We start from the raw sequence: 23277 nt of genomic DNA on the forward strand, positions 1-23277 counted from the left end.
TTTTCAATAATTCATCTGTTTTACAGACAGATTTCTTGAGCAAGTATGGTCATAAACTGCTATTCAAAAATCTCATGAACCAGGAAAATATTATTTTTCCTCATTTTACATCTATGAAGGGAATTGTAATATTCAATACAAGCATTTAAAATGTGTTAAGTAATCTCAATTGGGTCCTCCCACCATAGCAAGACACTTCTTTTATTCTTCCCTAACTGATTGTATGTCCTACTCTTCATAGACTGTTCCAAAATTTTTCTCCTCAATCCTCTCACACTATTCCCCTCCCAATTTTCTTAGTTCAACACATCTCAAACTTGTGGAGATAGAAAGCATTACCCACAAACTCCCTTTGATTCTTTCTAACCTCCTTTACTCCAGTCTCTGATGCAGAGCTCTTCTTTCCTGGATAAGGCTAGCTCTTCTCCAGTCCACTGCTTCCCAGTTGTTGGAGGAGAATGACCTCTTCATCCCTACTTTTTAAATTTCAGTTTCTCTCTATGTACTGGCTCTTTTCTTAAAACACAAGCACTGCTAAAGAAAACAAAGCCAAAAATCCCAATCCAACACATCATTACATTCTATCATCCACTCAAACTATCATCCTATGATTTTCTTCACCTTTGCAGCCTAGCTCCCAGAAAAAAGCCATCAACAATCTTTATCTCCACTTCTCTTAATTCTGCAATTTGACTTTTAATCTTATTACTCAACTGAAACCAAGTTAGTATGAACCTCTTAATTGGCAAATCTAACGCCATTTTCAAAGTTCATACTCATTCTTCTTGAACTCTTTGCTGCATTTGGACCCAACTGACTTTTCTCGCTCCTTAATACCCTCTCTCCTCTCTGGGTTTTTATTATGCTGCTCCTACTCCTGGAATATCTTCAACCTGTCTTCTTCTGAGTCTCCTTTACTGGCTCATCATCCAAGTCACACCCCCTAATTATGGGTTTCTTCTCTTGTCTTCTTTTCCTAAGGAAGGAAAAAAGCATTTCCTACTAAGTGCCTACAATATACTAGATACTTAGTTAAAATGCATCATAGATATTATCTTTATTTCATCTAACTGCTCTCATTTGGTGATCTCATCATCTTCTGCAACTTTATCATTTCTATGCATATGTTCATCAAATATAGTTGCACATCTCTAATAGCCCACTGGGTTTTTAAAATGTAATATTCTATGGGCATCTCAGTTTCAATATGTAAAAAAATTGAATTCGTCTTTTGCCACAAGTACCTCTGCTGAACTTCCCTGTTTTTGTCAAAGATATTACCATTCAGTCACTCAAATTAACAACCTTGGTGTTATCCAAAATTATGCTTGTTATATTTGTCCTCTTACTATATATCCATCAGTTGACAAATGTTGCGGTTTACACATTCACATTTCTAGAATCTATTTACATGGCTATCACCCTAGTTCAAGCTCTCATCACCTCTTGTCTATAATTGATCTCCTGTATTAAGTTTCTCCCCTTACAAGCTACACATAATTTCATCCTAAATACAGTTTTTCCCCTAAACTGTTAAGTCTGTCCATGTTACTACTCCCTTAATCAACAAACTCCTGTCAATTACAATTGACTCTAGATCAAACATTAAGTTCCTCTGTCTTTTAAGAACTTTACAACCTAGCCCCAAACAAATATTCAAATCTTGTTATTTATATGATTTTCTCACACTCTATGGTTTAGCAAACTGGCCTTTTTAATGTTCCTCACATACAGCTCTCTTTTTCCTGGAACACAGTAGGCTCATGACTTTTTACCTTTGCAATTCTAGATTAAGAATCTCAAAAATATTTAAATCCTTAGGATCATACAACTACTCAACAAGCTGCTCCTGTGGAACACTTTATAATAACTATTATGTAGAAAATCTGATTGGAAATTTCCTTATTTATAGTTTTCTTTTTAAAAAACTAATTAGGTGACAAGACAAGTTATTTCACTATAACAGAGCTCTTCATGCATCACAGGAATTTAGACTGCATGTATGAGCTTCAGTTCTAAAACAGGAAAAAAGCAAAACAGCCTGTTGAAGAAGAAATACATAGTCTTTGATGGATGTGTCATTATAAAGCCTTCCTCAATAGTGCTTGAAAATGGGAGTTGAATATTGTATGTGTATATGTGTTTAAAAGAAAAATAACATGGAAAATGAGGCCCAAAAATTTACCAATTTTTCCTGTTTTCTGAAACACTTAATTCTACATTCCTTATAGAAAGAAATATTAGCCTATGAATTTTTTAAAGGGTCAGGGCTTAAGTGTATAGATATGGATGGAGAAAATGCATAACATAATGATAATCTTAAGTACTAACTGGTCAGGCAATTATATTGAAATATATTTCCCAAATAGATCATGATTTCCAGGTGGTGCCAATAAATACTTTCCAGGTAGGTTTTAAACACAAAGGAAAAACATAGGTCCATATGGCTATCTTTGGGTATTATCACATTAAAAAACAAACAAACAAACAAACAAGATACTTCTCTGTTTTCTCCTTTTAGCATGTAGTGGCAATTATTAATACTACTTACAGTACTAAGAGCTCATATTTTCACATTTAATGCTCTTCTCAAAGATACCTGTTCATTCAAGTGAAGACTGTCCTTGACACTCTCCTTAATTTGTGGTTCAGAAGTCTGTGGTCCAGTGATGTTAGGGTTCTCAGAGAACTATACTTTCATCCTCCTGGCTTCCTCTCACTTAATATACATTGCTGCTTCTCCTCTGTCATTTTAAGTTTTTAAACAACAGCTGTGAGATACTAGAAAAGGCTAACATCAGAGATCCTCCTCATAACTGTACTGACATATTTCAGGTAACTCAAAAAGATAAATCATTACATAAAATATGCTAAGTCTCTCTGGGATACTGAAAAATTTTGATGAAAATAATTCTTAGATTAGATGTAGATATAGGATATTACCTTGCAAACACTAGATCAGACTTTGCCTTGATATAAGCAGTCTTCTGGTTATAACATTTTTTGTTGATGAGGTAATTAGGGTTAAGTGACTTGCCCAGGGTCACACAGCTAAGAAGTCTTAAGTGTCTGAGATCAGATTTGAATTCAGGTCCTCCAGACTTTCAGGACTGATGCTCTATCCACTGTGCCATCTAGCTGCTCCTAACTTAAACATCTCTTACAATTATTAAGATTCTCATGTTAGGAGGCTAAGAAGCTATGTGGTATATGATGACAGAGTGTTGGGTTCAGAAGCATTTTCAAGTTCTTCCTCTGAAACTAGATATGGATTTTGAGCAAGGAAATTCTTTTGGGATTATATATTAATATATATGAGCAGGCAATAATATGTTTAAAGGACTCCTTTTTGTATTTATGGTCCTCTCTCAATAGAACATATATTCTATGTTATTCTTGTTATAAAGTTAATGACTTTGTACTGATCCAGCCATATTCTTTCTCACCCTCTGTAATATGTCATCTAATCTCATTATGCAACTGAAACTGCCCTTTATAGTTATCAATGAACTCTTAATTGCCAGATCTAATGACCTTTTTTCAATCCTCAAACTTGTGGATTTCTCTGATGCCTCTGACAATGCTAATTACCATTTCTTCCTTTATACTATCTCTTCTTCAGGCTTTCATGACACTCTTTACTCTTGTTCTCCTCCAATCTTAGTATTTTCAATTTCCTTTATGAGTTCATCATGCATATTATGCCCTTAAGAATCTGTCTTATGTGAGTCTTTTCAACAATAAGGTGATTCAGGCTAATTCCAATAGACTTGTGATGGAGAAAGCCATCTACTTCCTGAATGAGGATTATGAGGACTGAATAGATCACAATATAGTATTTTCACCTTTCTTGATGTTTCCTTATTTTTTTTTCTCACTTTTTTTTCATTTTGGATCTGATTTTTCTTATGCAGCAATATGATAAATGTGGAACTATATATATAGAAGAATTGTACATGTTTATCATATATTGGATTACTTGTTGTCTAGAGGAGAGAAGTAAGGGGAAAAGAAGGAGAAAAATTTGGAACACAAGGTTTTGCAAGGATGAGTGTTGAAAACTCTTTGCATGTATTTTGAAAATAAAAAGCTATTATTAAGGAAAGAAAAAAGTTAGAAAAGAAAAAAGAAAATATGTACTCGGGGAGAAAAAAGAATCTGTCTTAGCAAAAAAGGAAAGAGAGGAAGGACAGAAGGAAAGAGGAAGGGAAGAAGAAAGGAAAGAAAGATAAAAGGAAGGAAGGAAAAGAGGGAGGATTTAAAATTTATAGTCTGAATTTATAATACACTTAAAAGAAAATGGAAAATGCACAAAACTGAGACCCACTGTTGCACAAGCAATCCTTTTTAAAAAATGCTATGAATATGGACTTTCCATTATATTTGGTTTTTGTTAAGAGTTTGTTTTTTGTTTTTTAAAGAATAAAGTATAATTAGCAGGCCAAAAAAAAGAAAAAGGATCTGTCTTAGGCCCTCTTCTCTTTTCTCTTTATATTATCTTACTTGGTAAGCTCCTACGAGTTCTGATTAATATAACTTAGGAATTTCTCAGACACTGAAAGAATTTGGCTCAACATTTAAATAACCTAATTATATTTGTGTAAATTGGTCACTGCTATCAGGCTGTGACTGCTTTTGAGCTGATTATCTGCTATCTGCTTGAAGGCACAACACACTGAGCATGGTTTTTTACTTTATAGTATCTATTACCAATAGGAAAGTGTAAAGAGTATGTCTTTTCATGATAATCTTTCAAATGATATCATTTTTGATCTGTGAGTTTGGTATGGTTACCTTAATAGCCAAATCACAGTGTTCACTTGCGGTGGTGAGCTGTTCAATATGTCTGTCTACTTCAGCTACTGAAAGACCACAGCTACTCTTCTTTCTCCCACAAACAACATTTTCCAGTCCAGTCAGTACTCTTTGCAGTTCTGAGTTAAGATCACTGCAGTTATCTGTAAAAAAAAAAAAAAAAAAAAAAAAAAAAAAAAAAAAAAGAGCAAAATTAAGTATATTCAGTAAGTACATCAAAAAGCTTCTAGGCAAAAAAGATTAAATGATTTGTCCAGAGTCACAGTAAAGGTCTGAGACTGACATGCAATCCATTAAGCCACTTGGTAGCCTCAAGTGTTTTACTTATTATTATATTAAAAATTAGGATCAATTATTGGACATAACAGTTAACATACTCAGGATAGGATCTAATTCTGAGGGATGAGATCTGGAGAAAGGAAAAGTACTTCTGATTACATGAACAGGTTGTACTTACCATTAGCAACAAGTCAAGTCTATTTAGCATATATCAGATATCTCTTCTGAAGGTTAACACAAGGTATAAGCAGCATAGACATAATGACCAGGCTGTGTTGTTTTTCCTTTTTCTATTATGATACATTATAATTATGAAGGATCCCTGTAAATCTTTATACTTCAGCTAAAACAATCAAGCTTTCATGTAGATTGATATCAAGCAGAGCATATTATATAGGCTCTCAAAATTGGGCCCCCTCTCATATTAATTAGATGGGAGTTTGGCATCCATAATACATACAAAACACAAACATATATGCATATGTGTGTATTTATGTGCCTACATGTGTATCTAAAGCCAAAAACCATTCCCTAATACAAAATAGTCAGAGGATATAAAAAAACAGTTCTCAAAAGAATTGCAAACTATTAAGAATCATATAAAAGAATGCTTCAAATCACTAATCATTTAAAGAAAAACAAACCATGAGATTTTACTTCATACCCAATAAACAAACAAAAATTACAAAAGATGGAAATAGTATATTCTGAAACTGTGAATAAAGACATTTTGGAAAGAAATTACGCAAATAAAGTGACAAAAATGATGTCCTTTGAACAGTGGAATACAAAAATCAATCTTACCCTACAGCAAAGTAAAAAAAAGATAAGGACAGAAGGAAAGAAAGATTGGAGTTGGTGGTGACTGGAAGCATAATGCTTCATTAACCTATTAGGGAAGGGAAGGGAAATGGTGCAAGATAAAAAAGAAATAAAAAGAAACAAAGGAAAAATAGGATCATATCTAGTTATAAAAACCATAAATGTGAATGAGATGAATTCACCCATAATATACATATTATAATAGACAGCAGAATGGATTAAAATCCAGAACTGTACAATAAATTATTTACAAGAAATACATTTGAGGGTGGATTCTGGGAAGAGGGTAGAGTAGGTCAGTAATTTTTAAGCGCTCTTGATTTTCCTCATAAACAGAATAAATTTGTGTGTCAAGGTAAACAAGACTAGGGATAAGTCAAGAAGACTTTGGGCAGAACATAGGTCTTCCTGGTACAAGCCAAGAAGAGCTGAAGACCCCAGGCCAGGGATTAATCTGTGTGAAATGCAAATATCTCTAGGCTAGCTCCACAGAAACATTAAGTGGGGAACCCTGGGATTAGCTTGGTTTGGCTGAAGCCTCATCAGGAACCACAGAAACTTTCACCTTCCGGACTGTTCATGGAGGAGGAATTCATCCTCATGGAGGGGATTTGAGTCCAGCAAGACTGAGAGAACCTTGGCTAATGAGGAACACCACATCCGGCTGTGCTGCAGAGACCTGGCCCTGAGAGAGGACACCCAAGTGCAGAAGCTGTAGGGTAGGGACACTGCTGGCACTTGTAGGAGAGTCAAACTCTGGTTTGGGGTTCCAGGTCAGAGGAGAAAGGTGAAGGGAAGCTAGAGGTACCAACCACCTGTAAGAGGTCCATTAGAGAGGTCAGGCAAGCAATTGGGATGTAAGTAGGTCAATGGTCTTGAGGTCCCCGGATGTGATTGGATATGAGTACATAGGGACTTCCTTCCTGGGTAGGACCTCCAGCCATGGTGGGAATCTTAAACACTCTGAAATCACATCAAGAATGGGAATTAATCTCCATCTTCAATTGGATTGTGCCTGTGACCCCATAGACCCTATATAAATTCACAGGAGGAAGCGCTTGACCTCTTTTCCATCTCTTTTCCACCTTCTTCACCTGGAACTCGTCTCGGGGAGAGATACTAAGATAGTGCAGAAGGTCATAGAGTGAGGTGTAAACCACATGAATAAAGTCTAAAGCTTGTCTGCCAAAACTCCCGGGTGCTCTGTTGTGCTCAAACTGCGGCCATATGAGATCGCAGCTGAAGGATTTCTGGGGGCCTCAATAAGAGGTAAGATTTAAAATATTTACCAGAGTTTCTCTGATCAGACCTAGGAATTAGGATTGATTAGCGGTAAAGTGGGAGAGTAGCACTTCACAATCACCCACTCCACAATTAGAAGTACTTACACCAATACTTCTTATTTAAAAAAATGAACCAGCAAAGAAGAACCCAACTATAGAAATTTACTATGGGAACAGGGAAGACTGAAGTTCATCTTCAGAGAACAATGAAGTTTAAAAAAAAAAACTTTTATCTAAAAGAGTGACATTAAATGGCTCCCAGAGAGAATTTATAGAACTCAAAAAAGAATTTAAAAACACTGAGGAAACACCAAAAAAATAAAAACCATCCAAGAAAAACAAGAAATTATGAAAAAAAGTTAACCAACTAGAAAAGAAGATGTTACAATCTCAAAAATAACTCCTTGAAAATTAAATTCAGGGAAGGGGAACCTAGTGAAGCTACAAGAGACCAATAAATAACAAAACAATATAAAGAATGAACCAAGAAAGTTGTCCTGGAGTGAAAGGAACATCTGAAGAAAGGAGAAATAGAAAAAATCCACCGATCACCTCAAAGAGATCCTTTGTGGAAATGCAAGAAACAAGGGAAAAAAATTCAAATACATTGGAGAGACAATTAAAATTATACAGAATTGTATTTTTTTTTCAGCAGTCACAATAGGAGACTGCAGATCCTGGAATCATATATGCTGGCAATCAAAAGAACTAGGTCTGGAGCTAAAAATATTATATTCAGCAAAATTATTCATAATATTGAATGAGGAAAAAAATAGACTTTCAATGAATTTGCAGATTTTCAGGACTTTTTAATCAAGCAAATTTGAACCTAATAGAAACTTTAACGCAGTGGTCCTCAAAGTGTAGTCCAAAGAATTGTTGGGGTCTCTGAAACCCTTTCAGAGGGTCTACAAATTCAAAATTATTTTTTTTATTTCTAATATAGTAAATAGCTATAAATATAACTCATGTGAACAAAAACTTTTTGAACAGATCTCTGATAGTTTTTTAATAACATGAAGATACTGAGAACAAAAGTTTGAGAACCACTGCTTTAACATATAAGAGCCAATATCAAAAATCAATTTCAAGGAAGTTAACAAGGAAGTTAGATTTTTTACATGGGAAATGTATACTGTATGTTTGAGATTGAGATCAGAAATAGAGTAACTAAAAAAAAAGGCTAGGGCAGAGTTAAGGTAAAAATAGTAATTTTGTTACACAAATGAGGTGCACAGGAAGAACAGACATAGAAGCATCAGAGGGAAGAGGAAGGCTTGTGGTTCTGAAAACCAACCACATCAGGAATAAGTTAAATAGGCAATACTACCTACATACCATCAAAGATCTAGCACCCTCCAAAATCTATAAAGAAATAGGGGGAAAGGGACGGGTAGAAGATGAAGCAAAGGGTAAGGGAGAAAGACAAGGGAAGAATCCATGGTGGGGAGGAAGTTAAGTAATAGCAAGGCAAGATAAAGGGCAGAATTAAATCAAAAATAAGAAAGATGGGGGGAGACACACCAGTATGTGTGTCTATGTAAATATTTATATATGTATACATAAATACATCCTTACTTAATTACAGCCTGCTTGTGTGAGGTGGGAGAGATGAAAGGGGAAAAAAAGAATAAAGTAAAAAAAGTGTGCAACAGAATAAAAGAACAACCTACAAGGAAATAAAAGGTGGATATTCATGAATATAATTTCTTTTACTATTATATATCCTTCCTTGAGCTGGTAATTTGCTGTTATATATTTTGAATTCTCCCTGATGTTCTGCTAGGCACATGACATATTTTCTTTTTTTAAAATTCCTTTTTATGAATGAAATTTTTAAAAATTAAAAAAAAAACATTTGAATCACAGAGACAGAGACACAGAGTAAAGGTAAGGGGGTGAAACAAAATCTATTATACTTCAGCTAAAGTTTTAAAATCATAATCTCAAAAGTCTAATTTAAAAATCTAAAACTAAATCTAATTCAAAAAGATAAGGAAAAAGTCTATCTTGGTAAAAGGGTACAACAGGTAATAAAACCAAACATATGCATCTAAATTTTAAAAGAAATTACAGGAGAAAATAGACAATAAAACTGTACTAGTGGGGATCCTCAACTTTTCATTCTTAGAATTAGATAAATGTAAATAAAAAATAGACAAGAAAAGTTAAGAAGATGGATAAAATTTTATTAGAGTTAAATATGACAGACCTCAAAACAAACTCAGAAAAGCAAAAATATTAAATCATATCACAATTGACTAAAAATTACATTCAATAAAGTGTTGTGGAACCAGACTTAAAAATTAATTAAAAACTAATCTAGTTTGTTAGAATCCTTACAAAGTGTTTTAAGTCATTAGAGCTGATAGAAACAATGCTTGTGTTTACACCTTTAAGAGTTTACACATTAGAGTTCACACATTAGAGTTCACACCTTTAAGAAAGTTTACACATTAGAGCTCACACATTGGAGTTCACAAGTATGGGAGATAGACAAAGTGAACTTTATAGCTTTGAGAATTCACACTTCCCATAATCCCACTCTTGGAGGAGGAGTCAACCTTTGCATTTACACATCTAAAAGAGCATAAAAAGAGCTGAGCTCAGTCAGGAGAAGTCAGTTGAAAAAGATTGAAAGCCATAAGTCAGTGAGTTCGGGAGACTGACAAGCTAAAGACTGCAGTTGGGCAGAACAAAGGATTCAGAGGAGTAGAACCAAGATTCAGAGAGAGCTGGAAGCCAGCTTCTGCTGGGAGACTAGCAACAAGAACTGTCAGAACCAAGGAAAGCTTATCAGGCTATTTTGGAAGAGAAAATAAAAGACTATACTTTAATCCCTGGCTGCATTTGGGGTGATTATTGATCTGAACTGAAACTAAAGCTGCCTCCAGAAAACCTCCCCAAGAAACCTGCTCTCAGAGAACCATCCTATTATAAAAAAGAAGATAACACCACACTAATTTGACAGAATAAGTGGGTAAAAGAACAAAGCTTAAAAACAATTACATTGAGAATGACAAAAATGAGACAGCATGCCAAAACTTTGGTAGTATTTAGAGGAAAATTTATATCTTTAAATATATTAATAAAATAGAAAAAGAAGATATCAATGAATTGGGCATTGAATTTTTTTAATTTAGAAAAATAATACATTAAAATTCCCCAATTAAACAAACACCAAATTGAAAATCTTGAAAAATCAAAGAAAAAAATAATAAAACTGAAATTAAGAAAACAATTGATTTAATAAATAAAATTAGAAAATGGTTTGGGGAGGGTAGTGTGAAAGCAATAAAATAGATAAATCATAGGGTAATTTAATTAAAAAGGAAAGAAAAACAAATTATCAATATCAAAAATGAAAGGAGTTAATTTCCCACCAAATAAAGAGGAAATTAAAATAATTGTTAAAAATTATCCAACTTGATTATATGTCAATAAATATTGCAATCTAAGGAAAATGGATATATATTTACAAAAAATATAATTTGCCTAGATTAAAAGGGGAAATTGAATGCTTAAATAATCCCATTTTAGTAAAAGAAAAAATATGTATTAATGAACTCCCTAAGAAAAAATCTCCAGGGCCAGATAGATTCACAGGTGAAGTCTACCAAACAATTACATGTATAACCTGTATCACATTGCTTAACAACTCAGAAAGAGATGAGGGGAGGGAAGGAGATTAATTTAAAACTCGAAACTTTTATAATTCAGAGGAAAATATTATCTTGTAAAAAAAAAAAGAAAAAAGAAAATTGAAAACATTCTCAAAAACAAATTCCTAAAAGAGCTAAAAATATTTTTAATGGCAAAAATGATTTTAAAAATCAAATAGAAGATAAACTGGGAAATAAATTTAAAGTTATGCAAGAATATTATGAAAAGAAAATGAAGAAAAGAGACACCAAAAAGTATTGAAGAAAATAAACCCTTAACAAAACAAAACTAACCAAATGGCAAAAGAATGAAAAGACAAAGGAAAAACAACTGACCTGCAAATCAGATCCAAGAGAGATATTTTAAGAGTTAACAAACTACCTAAAAGCCATGATAAAAAAAAATTCTGGAAATCATATTTAATGAAATTATGATGGAAAACTACTTGGATATCTTAGAACCAAGGAGAAAAATAGAAACTAAAAGCCAATTATCTCCTAAAAGAGAGTTCAAAATAAAAACTCCCACGAATATTATATTCAGATCCCAGAAGTCTCAGGTCAAAGAGAAAATACTACAAGCAGCCAGAAGGAATTAATTCAAATACTGTAGAGCTACAATCAGAACCATACAGTTTTAGTAGCAATCACATTAAAGGAGTAGAGGGCTTAGAATGATGATTTTGGAGGGCAAATAGCTGGGATTTCAACCAAGAAAAACTTACTTAGCAAAACTGAGTATAATACTGGGGGAGAGGAAGAAGGATATTGAATGATATAGAGGGCTTGCAAGCATTAATGCTGAAAAGATCAGAAATAAAAAGAAAAATACAAGACTCAAAAGAATAAAAATATAAACATAAGTGGGAAATCATAAGGAACTTAGTAAGGTTAAACTTAAATTCCCAAATAAGAAGATTTAGATCCTAAGAATGTTATCACAATTAGGATCAAAATGTATTATGCCTAGTTTCTGCCCTACTTTTTTCCAGCTTTCCCAGCAGTTTTTGTCAAATACTGAGTTCTTACTTCAGAAGCTAGAGGCTTTGGTTTATCAGACATTTTACTATTGTCACTTTCATGTCTTGTGTACCTAACCTATACCACTGATCCACCACACTATTTCTTAGGCAATACCAATTTTTTTTTTAATGACTTTTGCTTTATAATATAGTTTTAGGTATGCTCTAACTAGGCCACCTTCCTTTGCATTTTTTTCATTAATTTCTTTAATATACTTCACCTTTTGTTCTTCCAGATGAATTTTGTTATTTTTTCTATCTCAACAAAATAATTTTTGGCAATTTGATTGGTATGGCACTGAAATAAGTAGATTAATTTGGGTAGAATTGTCATTTTTATTGTATTAGCTTGGCCTATCCATAAGCAATTGATATATTTCTAGTTGTTTAGATCTGATTTTATTTGTGGGAAAAGTTTTTTGTAATTGTGTTTATATTTTTCCTGGCTTTGTCTTGGCAAGTGGCCTTCCAAATACTGTATATTGTCTATAGTTATTTTAAATGGAATTTCTCTTTCTGTCTCTTGTTGTTGGGCTTTGTTGGTAATATATAGAAATGCTGATAGTTTATAAGGGTTTGTTTTATATCCTGAAATTTTGCTAAAGTTATTCATTGTTTCAAAATAGTTTTGTAGTTGATTCTCTAGGATTTTCTTAGAATACCATGTATCTACTGCAAAGAGTGATAGTTTTGTTTTCTCATTGCCTAGTCTAATTCTTTCTATTTTTTTTCTTCTCTTACTACTAAAGCTAACATTTCTAGTAGTATGATAAATAATAGTGGTGATAATGGACATCTTTGTTCTCCCTTGGTCTAACTGAATACTTCTAGCTTATTGCTATCACATATAATGCTTACTGATAGTTTCAGATAGATTCAATTTATCATTTTAAGGAAAACTCCATTTGTTCCTATGCTCTCTAATGCTTTTTAATAGGATTAGAAATGGTTTGCCAATGGCCTTTTCTGTATCTATTAAGATAATCATGTGATTTGTTGGTTTTGTTATTGATGTGATCAATTATGCTAATATTTTCCTAATATTGAACCAGCCCTGCATTCCTGGTATAAATCCCATCTGGTCATTATCTTGGCAAAAAATTGCTGTAAATCCCTTTGCTAATATTTTATTTAAAATTTTTGTATTGATATTAAGGAAAGTGGTCTATAATTTTCTTTCTCTGTTTTGGCTTTTCCTGCTTTACATATCAGACCTATATTTGCATCATAAAAGGACTCTTTCTTCAGCTATTTTTCCAAATAGTTTATACAATGTTGAAATTAATTGTTTTTAAATGTTTGGTAGAATTTCCTTGTAAATCCATCTAGCCCCTGGAATTTTTTTCTTATGAGCTCATTGATAGCTTGTTCAATTTCTATTTCTAAAATGGGATGTTGTATTATTTCTTTTGTTAATCCAGGCAATTTTATGTTTTTTTGCAAATATTCATACATTTCAAATTTGTTAGCACAAATTTGGGCAAAATACTTCCTAATTATTGTCTTAATTTTCTCTTCATTGGTGGTGAGGTTTTCCCTTCTCATTTTTGAGACTGGTAATTTGGTTTTCTTTCTTTTTTCTAATCAAATTAACCAAATGCTTATGTAATCAATGATTAGTTTTATTTATCAGCGCAATAGTTTTCTTACTCACATTTATTAACTTCTCCTTTAATTTTCAGATTTCCCAATTTGGTATTTAAATGGGAATTTTTGTTGGTTTTTTGGCTTTTTTAGTTGCAAATCTAACTCACTGATATCCTCTTAACTCATGTAAGCACTTAGAAATATAAAATTTCTTCTAAGAACTATTTTAGCTATATCCCATAATTTTCATTATGTTGTCTCCGATTTATTGTTTGACCCATTCATTCTTTAGGATTAGATTATTTGTTTCCAATTAATTTTGGTTCATCAGTTTATGGCCTTTAATAATTTATATTGCATTATGATCTGAAAAGAAGACAGTAAATATTTTCCCCTTTCTGCATTTGATTGTAAGGCTTTTTAATGCCCTAATATATGGAAAATTTTTGTGTAGGTGCCATATACAATTGAGAAATAGGTATATTTCTTTCTAACCCTATTATCCAGAGGTCTATCATATCTAACTTTTCTAAAATTCCATTCACCTCCTTTACTTCTTTCTTGTTTATTTTGTAGTTTGATTTATCTAGTAATGAGAGGGTGGCTGCAGTCCCCTACTAGCATAATTTTGTTGTCTATTTCTTCCCATAACTTAACTTCTCTCTAGGAATTTGGATGCTATACTACTTGGTGCATATATGTTTAATATTGATATTATTTAATTGTCTATGGTACCTTTGCAAGACGTAGTTTCCTTTTTTATCTCTTTTAATTAGATCTATTTTTGCTTTTGCTTTGTTTCAGATCAGGATTGCTACCCTTACTATTTTCACTTCAACTGAAGCATAATATATTCCACTCCAATCTTTTACAATTATTCTGTGTGAATCTCTCTAATTTAAATATATTTCTTATAAACAACATATTGTAGGATTCTGGCTTTTAATACACTCTTCTATCTGCTTCCTTTTTATGTGGGAATTTATCCTATTCTCATTCACAGTTCTGATTACTAACTGCATATTTTCCTCCATCCTATTTTTCCTGTTTATACTTTTCTCTCTCCTTTCGCCCTGTCCCTATTCACCTTAGTTTCTGATCTTCACTTTCCTTAATCTGCTCTCCCTTTTATCAGTATTCCTTTTATTTACACTTTATCCTCCCATTTCTCTATAAGGTAAGATAAAATTTCTATATCCAATTAAGTGTTTATGTTATTTCCTCTTTGACCCAGATCCAGTGAGAGTAAGCACAACCCTTTCTTTCTTACCCATTACTATAATAGGTCTTTTGCACCTCCTTATGTGATATAATTTACCAATTCTGCCTCCCCCTTTCCTCTTCTCCCCATACAATTCTTTTATTTATTTATTTATTTTTTTACCCCTTAATCTGGAAGAACACAAAGTAAAAGACATCAAAGCAATCGCTTAAAAAAAAAAAAGTGAAGGTGACAGCAGTAACCAGTTTTCAAAGTACATTACAAAGTGATAATCATCATAACAATCTGGTACAGGCAAAGAAAAAGAGTGGTAGATTAACAGGATAGATTAGGAATACAAGTAAAGATACAGTAACCTAGTGTTTGATAAACCCAAAGATCCAAGTTATTAAGACAAGAAATCACTATTTGACAAAAAATTCTGGGAAAACTGGAAAGCAAATACTATGCATAGAACCACATCTCACAGTGTATATAGCAAAGTAAACTTAAAATGGATACATGATTTCATCATAATGAATGAGACCATAAAAATATTAGGGGAATATGGGGGGAAAACTACCTCCTCAGATCAATGGATAAAGTAGAAGTTTATCCCAAAAGTTTAGCCCAAAGAAGAAATAGAAAAGATCATGGAATATAAAACAGATAATTCTTTTGTCTAAGTACTATCATCATTATCATTTTTTAAATTTTTTTAATAGTATTTCATTTTCCAAACATATAAAAGTAGTTTTCAACATTCATTTTTGCAAGACTGCATATTTCAGATTTTCTTCCTTCCTCCCTAACTCCCTTTTCCCCAAGACAGCAAGCAATCTGATATAGGTTAAATATGTTCAATTCTTTTAAACAATTTGTCATGTTGTGCAAAAAAAATCTGATCAAAAGGGGGGAAAACACAAGAAAAACCAAAAAAAAGGATGTAATACTGTGTTTTTTATCTACATTCAGTCTCTATAATTCTGTCTCTGCATTCTGAGTTATTGGAATTATCTTGAATCACAACATTTTTGAGAAGAACCTCAACTCTATCACATTTGATAATCAAATAATCTTCTTGTTACTGCGTATAATGGTCTCTTGGTTCTACTCATTTTACTCAGCCATTTAGCATCGTTCATGTAAATCCTTCCAGGACTTTCTGAAATCAGCTTGCTCATCTTTTTTTTCTAATAGAACAATAATATTCTATTACATTCATATACCATAACTTAATCAGTCATTTCCCAACGTATGAGCATCCACTCAATTTCCCATTTCTTGCCACTACAAAAAGGGTTGCTACAAATACTTTTGCACATGTGGGAACTTTCTCCTCTTTTATTATCTCTTTTGAATACAGATCCAGTAGTGAGATTGCTGGATTCAGTAGTGAGATTGTACCGTAAAACACGAAGTTCTAATTACATCACATTGAAAAGGTTTTGCATAAATAAAACCAATGCAGACAAAATAAGAAGGAAATCAAAAAACTGGGGAATTTATTTTTATAGCAATTTTCTTTGATAAAGGCCACATTTCTCAAATTTCTCAGAGACCTGAGACAAATTTATATAAATAACAGTGACATTTTCCAATTGATATCCAATTGATATCCAAAGGATATGAATAGGCAGTTTTCAGGAGAAAAAAATCAATAGTCACATAAAAATGCTCTTACTCACTAATAATTAAAAAATACAAATTAAAACAACTCAGAGGTACTATCTCACACTGCCTAACATGAAATAAAATGAAAATGATAAATGCTGGATCGGATGTGCAAAATAGGTACATTAATGCCCTACTGTTGAAGCTGTGAACTAATGAACCATAATAGAGAGCAATTTGGAATTATGCCCAAAGAGCTATAAAATTTTGCATACCCTTTGGCCCAGAGATACTGCTACTAGTTCTGTACCTCACAGATATCAAATAAAAAGGAAAAGAATCTACAGGTACAAAAATATTTATAGTAGCTCTTTTTGTGATGGTAAAGAATTTGAAATTGAGGGATGCATCAATTGAACATGGGCTGAAAAAGTTTTGGCATGTGATTGTGATAGAATATGATTGTGATGAGATACTATGTACCAGGTTTTTTGGAGAGATAATTAAAAAGAAAAAGATAGTCTGTGCCTTAAAGGAAGTTATAATTCCATGTGTAAAGACAACACACAAAAGAAAGCTGAAAAGAGTTTTTCCCCTTCAACTCGGGGGCATGATATTTTATGGAATGTAAATCAAGAATGTTGAAAAAAAAATGGAGAGTTACTTGGATTATTCTGAATCTTCTTTATTTATAAAAGAAAACTTTTAGAGGAATTTATTGCTCTTTCTTCCAGCCTTCCAATCAGAAGATTGAGATGTTAAACTTAAAAGGTAGATTCATCTGTAAGATGATGAGCTTTCGGGTTATCTAGTTAGAGGATGGGGTGGAAGTAAAAAGAAATTGTTCCATAGAATGAAACTTTTTGGATCATTGGGAAGAATAGAACAAATGCAGAGTAAGTTACCAGAGATTATAGATATGTAAGGAACACACATTGCCAATGAATTTACACCTCATACTATAAGACTGTGATATTTTTACTCTTGTCATAAAGTCCTCATGATGCTTTCCTGGAGTGTGATGGCTCTGCTTGGTTTCCTGGGTTCTCTTTTCCACACATCAACTGAATTCTGGAGATGGACTTCTGGGCACACTATCTCTTGGCTCAATATCTCAGTTACTATGCTCTATGATGACACTGTCAATTGATGCCAGTTAATTCTCCCATTTCCCAGTGGATTCTGGTAGAGGTGTAATGAAAAAGGTAAAAAATAAATTCTTCCTCCCTCTAAAGATTACTTCCTCTTCTAGACATCTGGAAAAGAGTGATTTCTAAGAGCTTAATCTTGCTTTTAAAATCCACTAAGGCTAATGCTTAGGAAGCCATTGGCTAACCTCTCTCTAATTCCAATTAGTTGCTTGAGAAACTTTTTCACACCTTATAAAGGAGTAATGATATGTAAAAATTGTATCATATTTTCTATGGACAAAGTTTATAGAGCAATGAACCATTTATGACAAAAACCTTTTATGTCAAGGTCATGTATCTATTTGGAACTTTATTTGCTTCGTTCATCTAAAGACTATTCTTTGACTTCTTGATTTAAATTCTCAGATTAATACTTCCTTCACATAACATGTATTAGATATATAAAGACTAGAGCGCTATCCATGTTGCAATAGGCATAAGCATTATAAATTCACTAATTTAGGGGTGGAAGAGACTTTGGAAATCATTTAGTCTAATGCCCTTACTTGCATATGAGGAAACTTCAGGCCCAGAAGTTAACTGACTTAAACAAAGTCACATACATATAGTGACAGAAGGAGAATGCAAACTCAATTCTTTTTTAATTCCAAATCTATTACTCTTATTAAAGGACTCACCCATATCAGCAGTGACTATGGTAGATTGATTTTCAGGGATGGAAACAGATGTTTGGTCTTGATCCAAGCTTCGAGAATCCTCATTGACTTCTTGTTGACTTTGACTGAGCTCTGATCGAAACTCTGAATACTCATCTTCTTCCCTAAACAAAAAAGAGTCAGTAAGATAACCCACAATGGGAGGATTACGATAAAGTCACTCAAGGAAGACTAAGGGACAAGAGCAAAGCCACCCATGGAGTGATGACCTCTCTCCCAGCAGTCATAAAGATTCCTTTTTTAACAAATCAAAGACACACATTCTCGATTTAGGTGGTAGATCAAGATCTATTGTTACTCCTACAAATATATTCACTTATAAAGTGGGAATATAGAAAAAAAATAAATTTAAAAATAAATAAATGGAATAGGACTATAACTTATTGAATTGGAAATACTTTTCAATTCAAATGAGGAAAGAGGCTATTTTCTAATACCCTAGCATATAAGTCATAGAAGATGAGAGCAGATACACAGCTGTAGAGCAGTTTCCCAACCTTTTCTGCTGATTGGTATTTTTTCTTGAAAAAGAAAGCCCAGAGTAATTTGAATGAGCTAATGAACTGCTAAAACCAATGGAAAGTTAAGCTTCATACTTCAAACTGAACTAGATGCTGCAGGATTTATGAGGAGAAGTAATTTCCATCCTATAAAACTGAGTTATTAGACTATCAACTTCATGAAAGCAGGGATGGTGTTCTTATCTCCTAATTCTTATTTTTAATCAATGGGTCCAAAGTTTTACAAACAAATTGTTTATTAAATTGGGTTAAATGCAATGTTACCCAATTTAATCCAATGCAATTCAATTTAATAAAGTAATTTTAAGCCATCTATTGTTCAAAGACCCATAAAAATATTACTTGAATCTACTTTAATCTGTTTCCTATTAAGAGAGATGAATTCCATATGCATTTTCCTTAATTTATTCTAAATAAACTTTAAAAAAATAAAGAGGAATTATTTTGACTCTATTACAGATCTAACTGAACCAGAATCTTCCACAAGTTTACAAGATTATCAAATTTAAAGCTGGAAGGAATTCTAGGAATCATTGAGGCCAATCCTATAATTTTACAGAGGAAGAAACTAAATTCCAAAGAGGATAAAGAATTTAACCTGTACTGCAAAGTTCCATAAGACATAATTCTTTCCTTCTGTCCCCATATTCAGTAAATTGAAGTGACTCCTTATATTTGAACCTAGAGGTAACAAAATCCTCCATTTCAGCTTAAAGCTTTTCAACCTGGTTCCATGCTTTTTCCATTTTTCTGAATCCCCTCCTACTTTACAGATCAGCCATATACACAGTACACTCTACTTCCCTCTCTCTGTACTGGCTGTCCCTCACACCTGGAATGTGTTGCAAACTCTGTTTTTCTTCAAGCCTTAATTAAACACCATCTTCTACAGCATAATTTTTACTAGTGACCCCAGTTACTAGAAATTTATTCTCTAAAGTTGCCTTTCAAAAAAATTAATTAATTAAAAATGAAGTTGCTTTGCATCTACTATCTTTTATGGATTTTTTTTTTTTACACACATGTTGTATCCTTCATCCAAACATAAGTTCCTAGTAGACTGTTTTTTGTTTGTATTGGATTGGAAAAAAGTCAAGTATATCAGAGTTGGAAAATTTTTCCTTAAACTCTATAATATAACTAACTACACCCCAGCACTTAAAAATAACAATAATATGGATAGCTTTTGTTTGAGTATTATCCAAGGCCATTATGTTCCTTGATCTTCAATGTCATATCTAGCTCATATCATCATCAGCTTCATAGCTGATATGAATCTGTCAAGAATCATAAAGAGTCAATGGAATATTTTTTTTCAAATACTCTGAGATAAAATAATCTTCAAATTCTGGGAATAACATCATATTATGTAAAGTTCATGGGGAAATAATCTCTAAACTACAATAGTTCAAAGAAAATATTTGCCCATTACCTGATGTATCTTCAGTTTTTTATTTTTTCTTAAAACAAAAAGAATATAGCAAAGGAATTTTTGTGGTATTCATATCATTACTTTAATGTTATTTGTAAAGGAAAATTAAGTATTTTAATAATGTTCCTTCAAATTCAAAGCATTATAGAAATTAAGTCTATTAATTTATTCATAATAAAATGTTCTCTCTTCTAACTTTTTTTTTTTTACTACCTTATGATTTATCTTCATTAAAATGCCATAGGCTCAACAAGTGTAAGCCACTTTCTAAAAACTTCCTAAATCCATTTGGCCTCACACTCAGAGGTATCTGAAAAGTGATTATGTTTTCATATAAAATATAAATTAATTTATATCAGTCTCTACTAACTTTGTTATAATTTGTTGTTTATACAGAAAGTTCAATATTGCCCAAATCTTGCTAACTTTGCAACCTTGAAAGATGAAAGACTGAGATATTTATGTTATCAATGATAGCATGTGGTTAATTCCAACTTCAACTTTTTGCACAATTCTTTGTAAAGAAAATATTAAGAGTAGAATAGACATTGTTTCTACTATTAATGTTATTTTGATTACTTACTATTCTACCAATTTCCTATCCTTTTGGATATTTTAAGACAGAGCTTTAGAATTTTATTTTAAAGAATTTTCCTCTCGCCCTAATTCAGAATTCTAGGCAAGAAAATGCTTATACAAATCTTCTGTTATTCCAAGAAAATGCTTATATATAGACCTGTTATTTCTACAGATGTAGGTACCAACTATCTACTTTCCTTAAGGCTGTTCCACGAGCCTTCTTAAAACAAAAAATTTCATCTCTAATCTAATAATCTACTTAAATCAAACCCTTTTCTGAATGATGATGGAAAGCACACTAAATAAACTTGGGACAGTGGATTTAAAAAAAAAAAAAAACTATGGCTGAGGATGAAGTTTTAGATATCAATGATTCTTATAGAAATGAGAAAAAGACTACGAAAAATTCTGAAGTCTAATCCTGTTTTTGTTCATCAATGACAATGACTCCAAGAAAGTCACTTAACTCTACCAATAATAAGTTTTTTAATCCTTCATTCTGATGACTGGAAAAACCATATTTAGCAGATAGCTTGAATCAATAAATACCCAAGTATTAGGTTGAGGGGTGAAGATGAAAGAGAAAAATACCTACTCTACATCTGTAATTTCATTAGTAAAAGGAATTTTGTCTACCAATGCAGACTGGAGACTGTTGTAACTTCTTATTCTCCATAACTTCTTAGTCTTGGAGTACTGAGAGACATTAAGTGGCAATGAGAGTCAAAGAGCAAGTGTATATCAGAGAGAGACATGAATTTGTCTTCCTGAGGCCAGTTCCTTACATCTCCACAATTATAAAAGATTACCACAGAAAGATGCCCAGCTCCAATACCCATAAGCCAATTTAAGATCCTAGAGAGGAATACATTATTTATGTGAAACAAAGCCAAAATAAAGAGGATAAAGGAAAACAGATAATAGCCTTGTAATATTCCCCATAATAAAGGGTTCTATCTATACCTGTGATCACATAATCTATATTTTTCTTACATCATTTCCTTTTTAGAAATTAGAAAAATGTGCACATTGCTTGCTGTTTTGGGATGGGGAGGAAAGGAGACATGAGGGAGAAAAATCTGGAAAAAGTAAAATACTATTAAATTTTTTTTAAAAGAAATTAGAAAAACAATCTGGAATACCTTACCTGATTGTTGTTCCTTGGAGGTAGTCAATTTTCTTATTTAGCTCAGCAATGATGCTGTGAAGTTCCGTGATTCGTTCCTCATAACGCAGGTTCATTTGTTCTTGAACATCTTCATGTTCTTTCATGAGATGGGATTGCTCTCCCTAACTCCAAGGAAGAAACCATAGAAAAGAAGCAAAAGCGCACTGAGAGTCTATGTCTCATCTGGTCATCCTAGGTATATGATTCCATTCAATATCTAGATTAAAATCTTCTCAAATACCAAATGGAAATGCTGAAGAGTCCATAATCAAACCCAAATATAATAAATTGGCTATTTTCCTATGATAGGATCATCCAAAGTCAAAATTCACTGTATTTCACATTTGTCTATAGTACACTTGAAGGAAATAAACTCAACAGGCTTTGTTGTTTTATTATTGGACCTGCAGTTTCCTGATAGGGAACTCTTGATCATGAAATTCTCTCACCCAATGCAGACTGGCACTCCTCTGCAGTGAACAGATCTTCCACCAGAAGCTCTCTGTCTAACCAGTATGCTACTTTGCCTTTCAAAATTCTTTCTCTGCCTTTACAATGATCTCAATACATGATAACTCCATGGCTGAACAAGTTAGTAGTTGAAGATACCAAAAAGATAACATGTTTTTCTTTCACTTTCTGACAGATTAGACATTTATTTCAGAACTATATTGATCACATGGCACAGTGGTAAGAACACTTGAAGCAGAAGCCAGGATATCTACGTTAGATTCCTGGCTCAAGTGGTCGCTAGTTCTGTTATCCAGCATAACTAGTCTACTTGCTGTATAAGATGCTCCATTTCTCCTATGATATTTCTCTTATCACACCTCTATTTCTTCCTTTCCTGGCTTCTACAAGACTCATATTAAACTTCACTTTCAGCAAGCAGAGCTAAGAGAACAAGAAGATTACATGATGATAAAGATAAACTGCAATGGACTTGGCTCCTCCCAACAATGTGGTGATTCAAAGCAATTCTAATAGACTTGGGATGAAAAATGCCATCCACTCCACAGCAAGAGAGAGAACTATTGAGACTGAATATGGATCAAAATATAGTATTTTCACCTTGTTGTTTTGTTTAGTTTCCCCTTTTGGTCTGATTTTTCTTGTACAATATGACAAATATGGAAATAATTTGTAAAAGAATTGCACACATTTAACCTATATTAAATTACTTGTAGGGGAAAGGCAAGGGAGGGAGGAAGAAAAGTCTGGAATATAAAGTCTTACAAAAAATGAATGTTGAATATCTTTACATGTATTTGGAAAAATAAAATACTATTGAAATATATATAATCCTCAGCAAAAACAAAAGAAAAAACAAAACCTTTCAATTTCTGCAAGTCTTTCTAGATCACCTTAGATACTTCTCATCTATTCAGTATTTTGTACATTCTTTGTTACTTACATTAGAATGCA

General features: G+C 32.7%; 1 protein-coding gene across 2 annotated transcripts in view; it reads right to left on the reverse strand.

The window, feature by feature from the left end:
- Positions 1-23277, reverse strand: part of MCC (MCC regulator of WNT signaling pathway) — a 225492-nt gene that overhangs the window by 88308 nt on the left and 113907 nt on the right. For both annotated transcript variants that reach the window (XM_051962155.1, XM_051962163.1), the window contains exons 3-5: positions 21832-21974; positions 18114-18256; positions 4795-4958 (exon numbers count right to left, since the gene is read on the reverse strand). In XM_051962155.1, the coding sequence (XP_051818115.1) occupies positions 4795-4958; positions 18114-18256; positions 21832-21974 (450 nt within the window). The remainder of the gene's footprint in view (positions 1-4794; positions 4959-18113; positions 18257-21831; positions 21975-23277) is intronic.

Source organism: Antechinus flavipes, chromosome 1 (assembly GCF_016432865.1).
Source record: "Antechinus flavipes isolate AdamAnt ecotype Samford, QLD, Australia chromosome 1, AdamAnt_v2, whole genome shotgun sequence".
Lineage (NCBI taxonomy): Eukaryota > Metazoa > Chordata > Mammalia > Dasyuromorphia > Dasyuridae > Antechinus > Antechinus flavipes.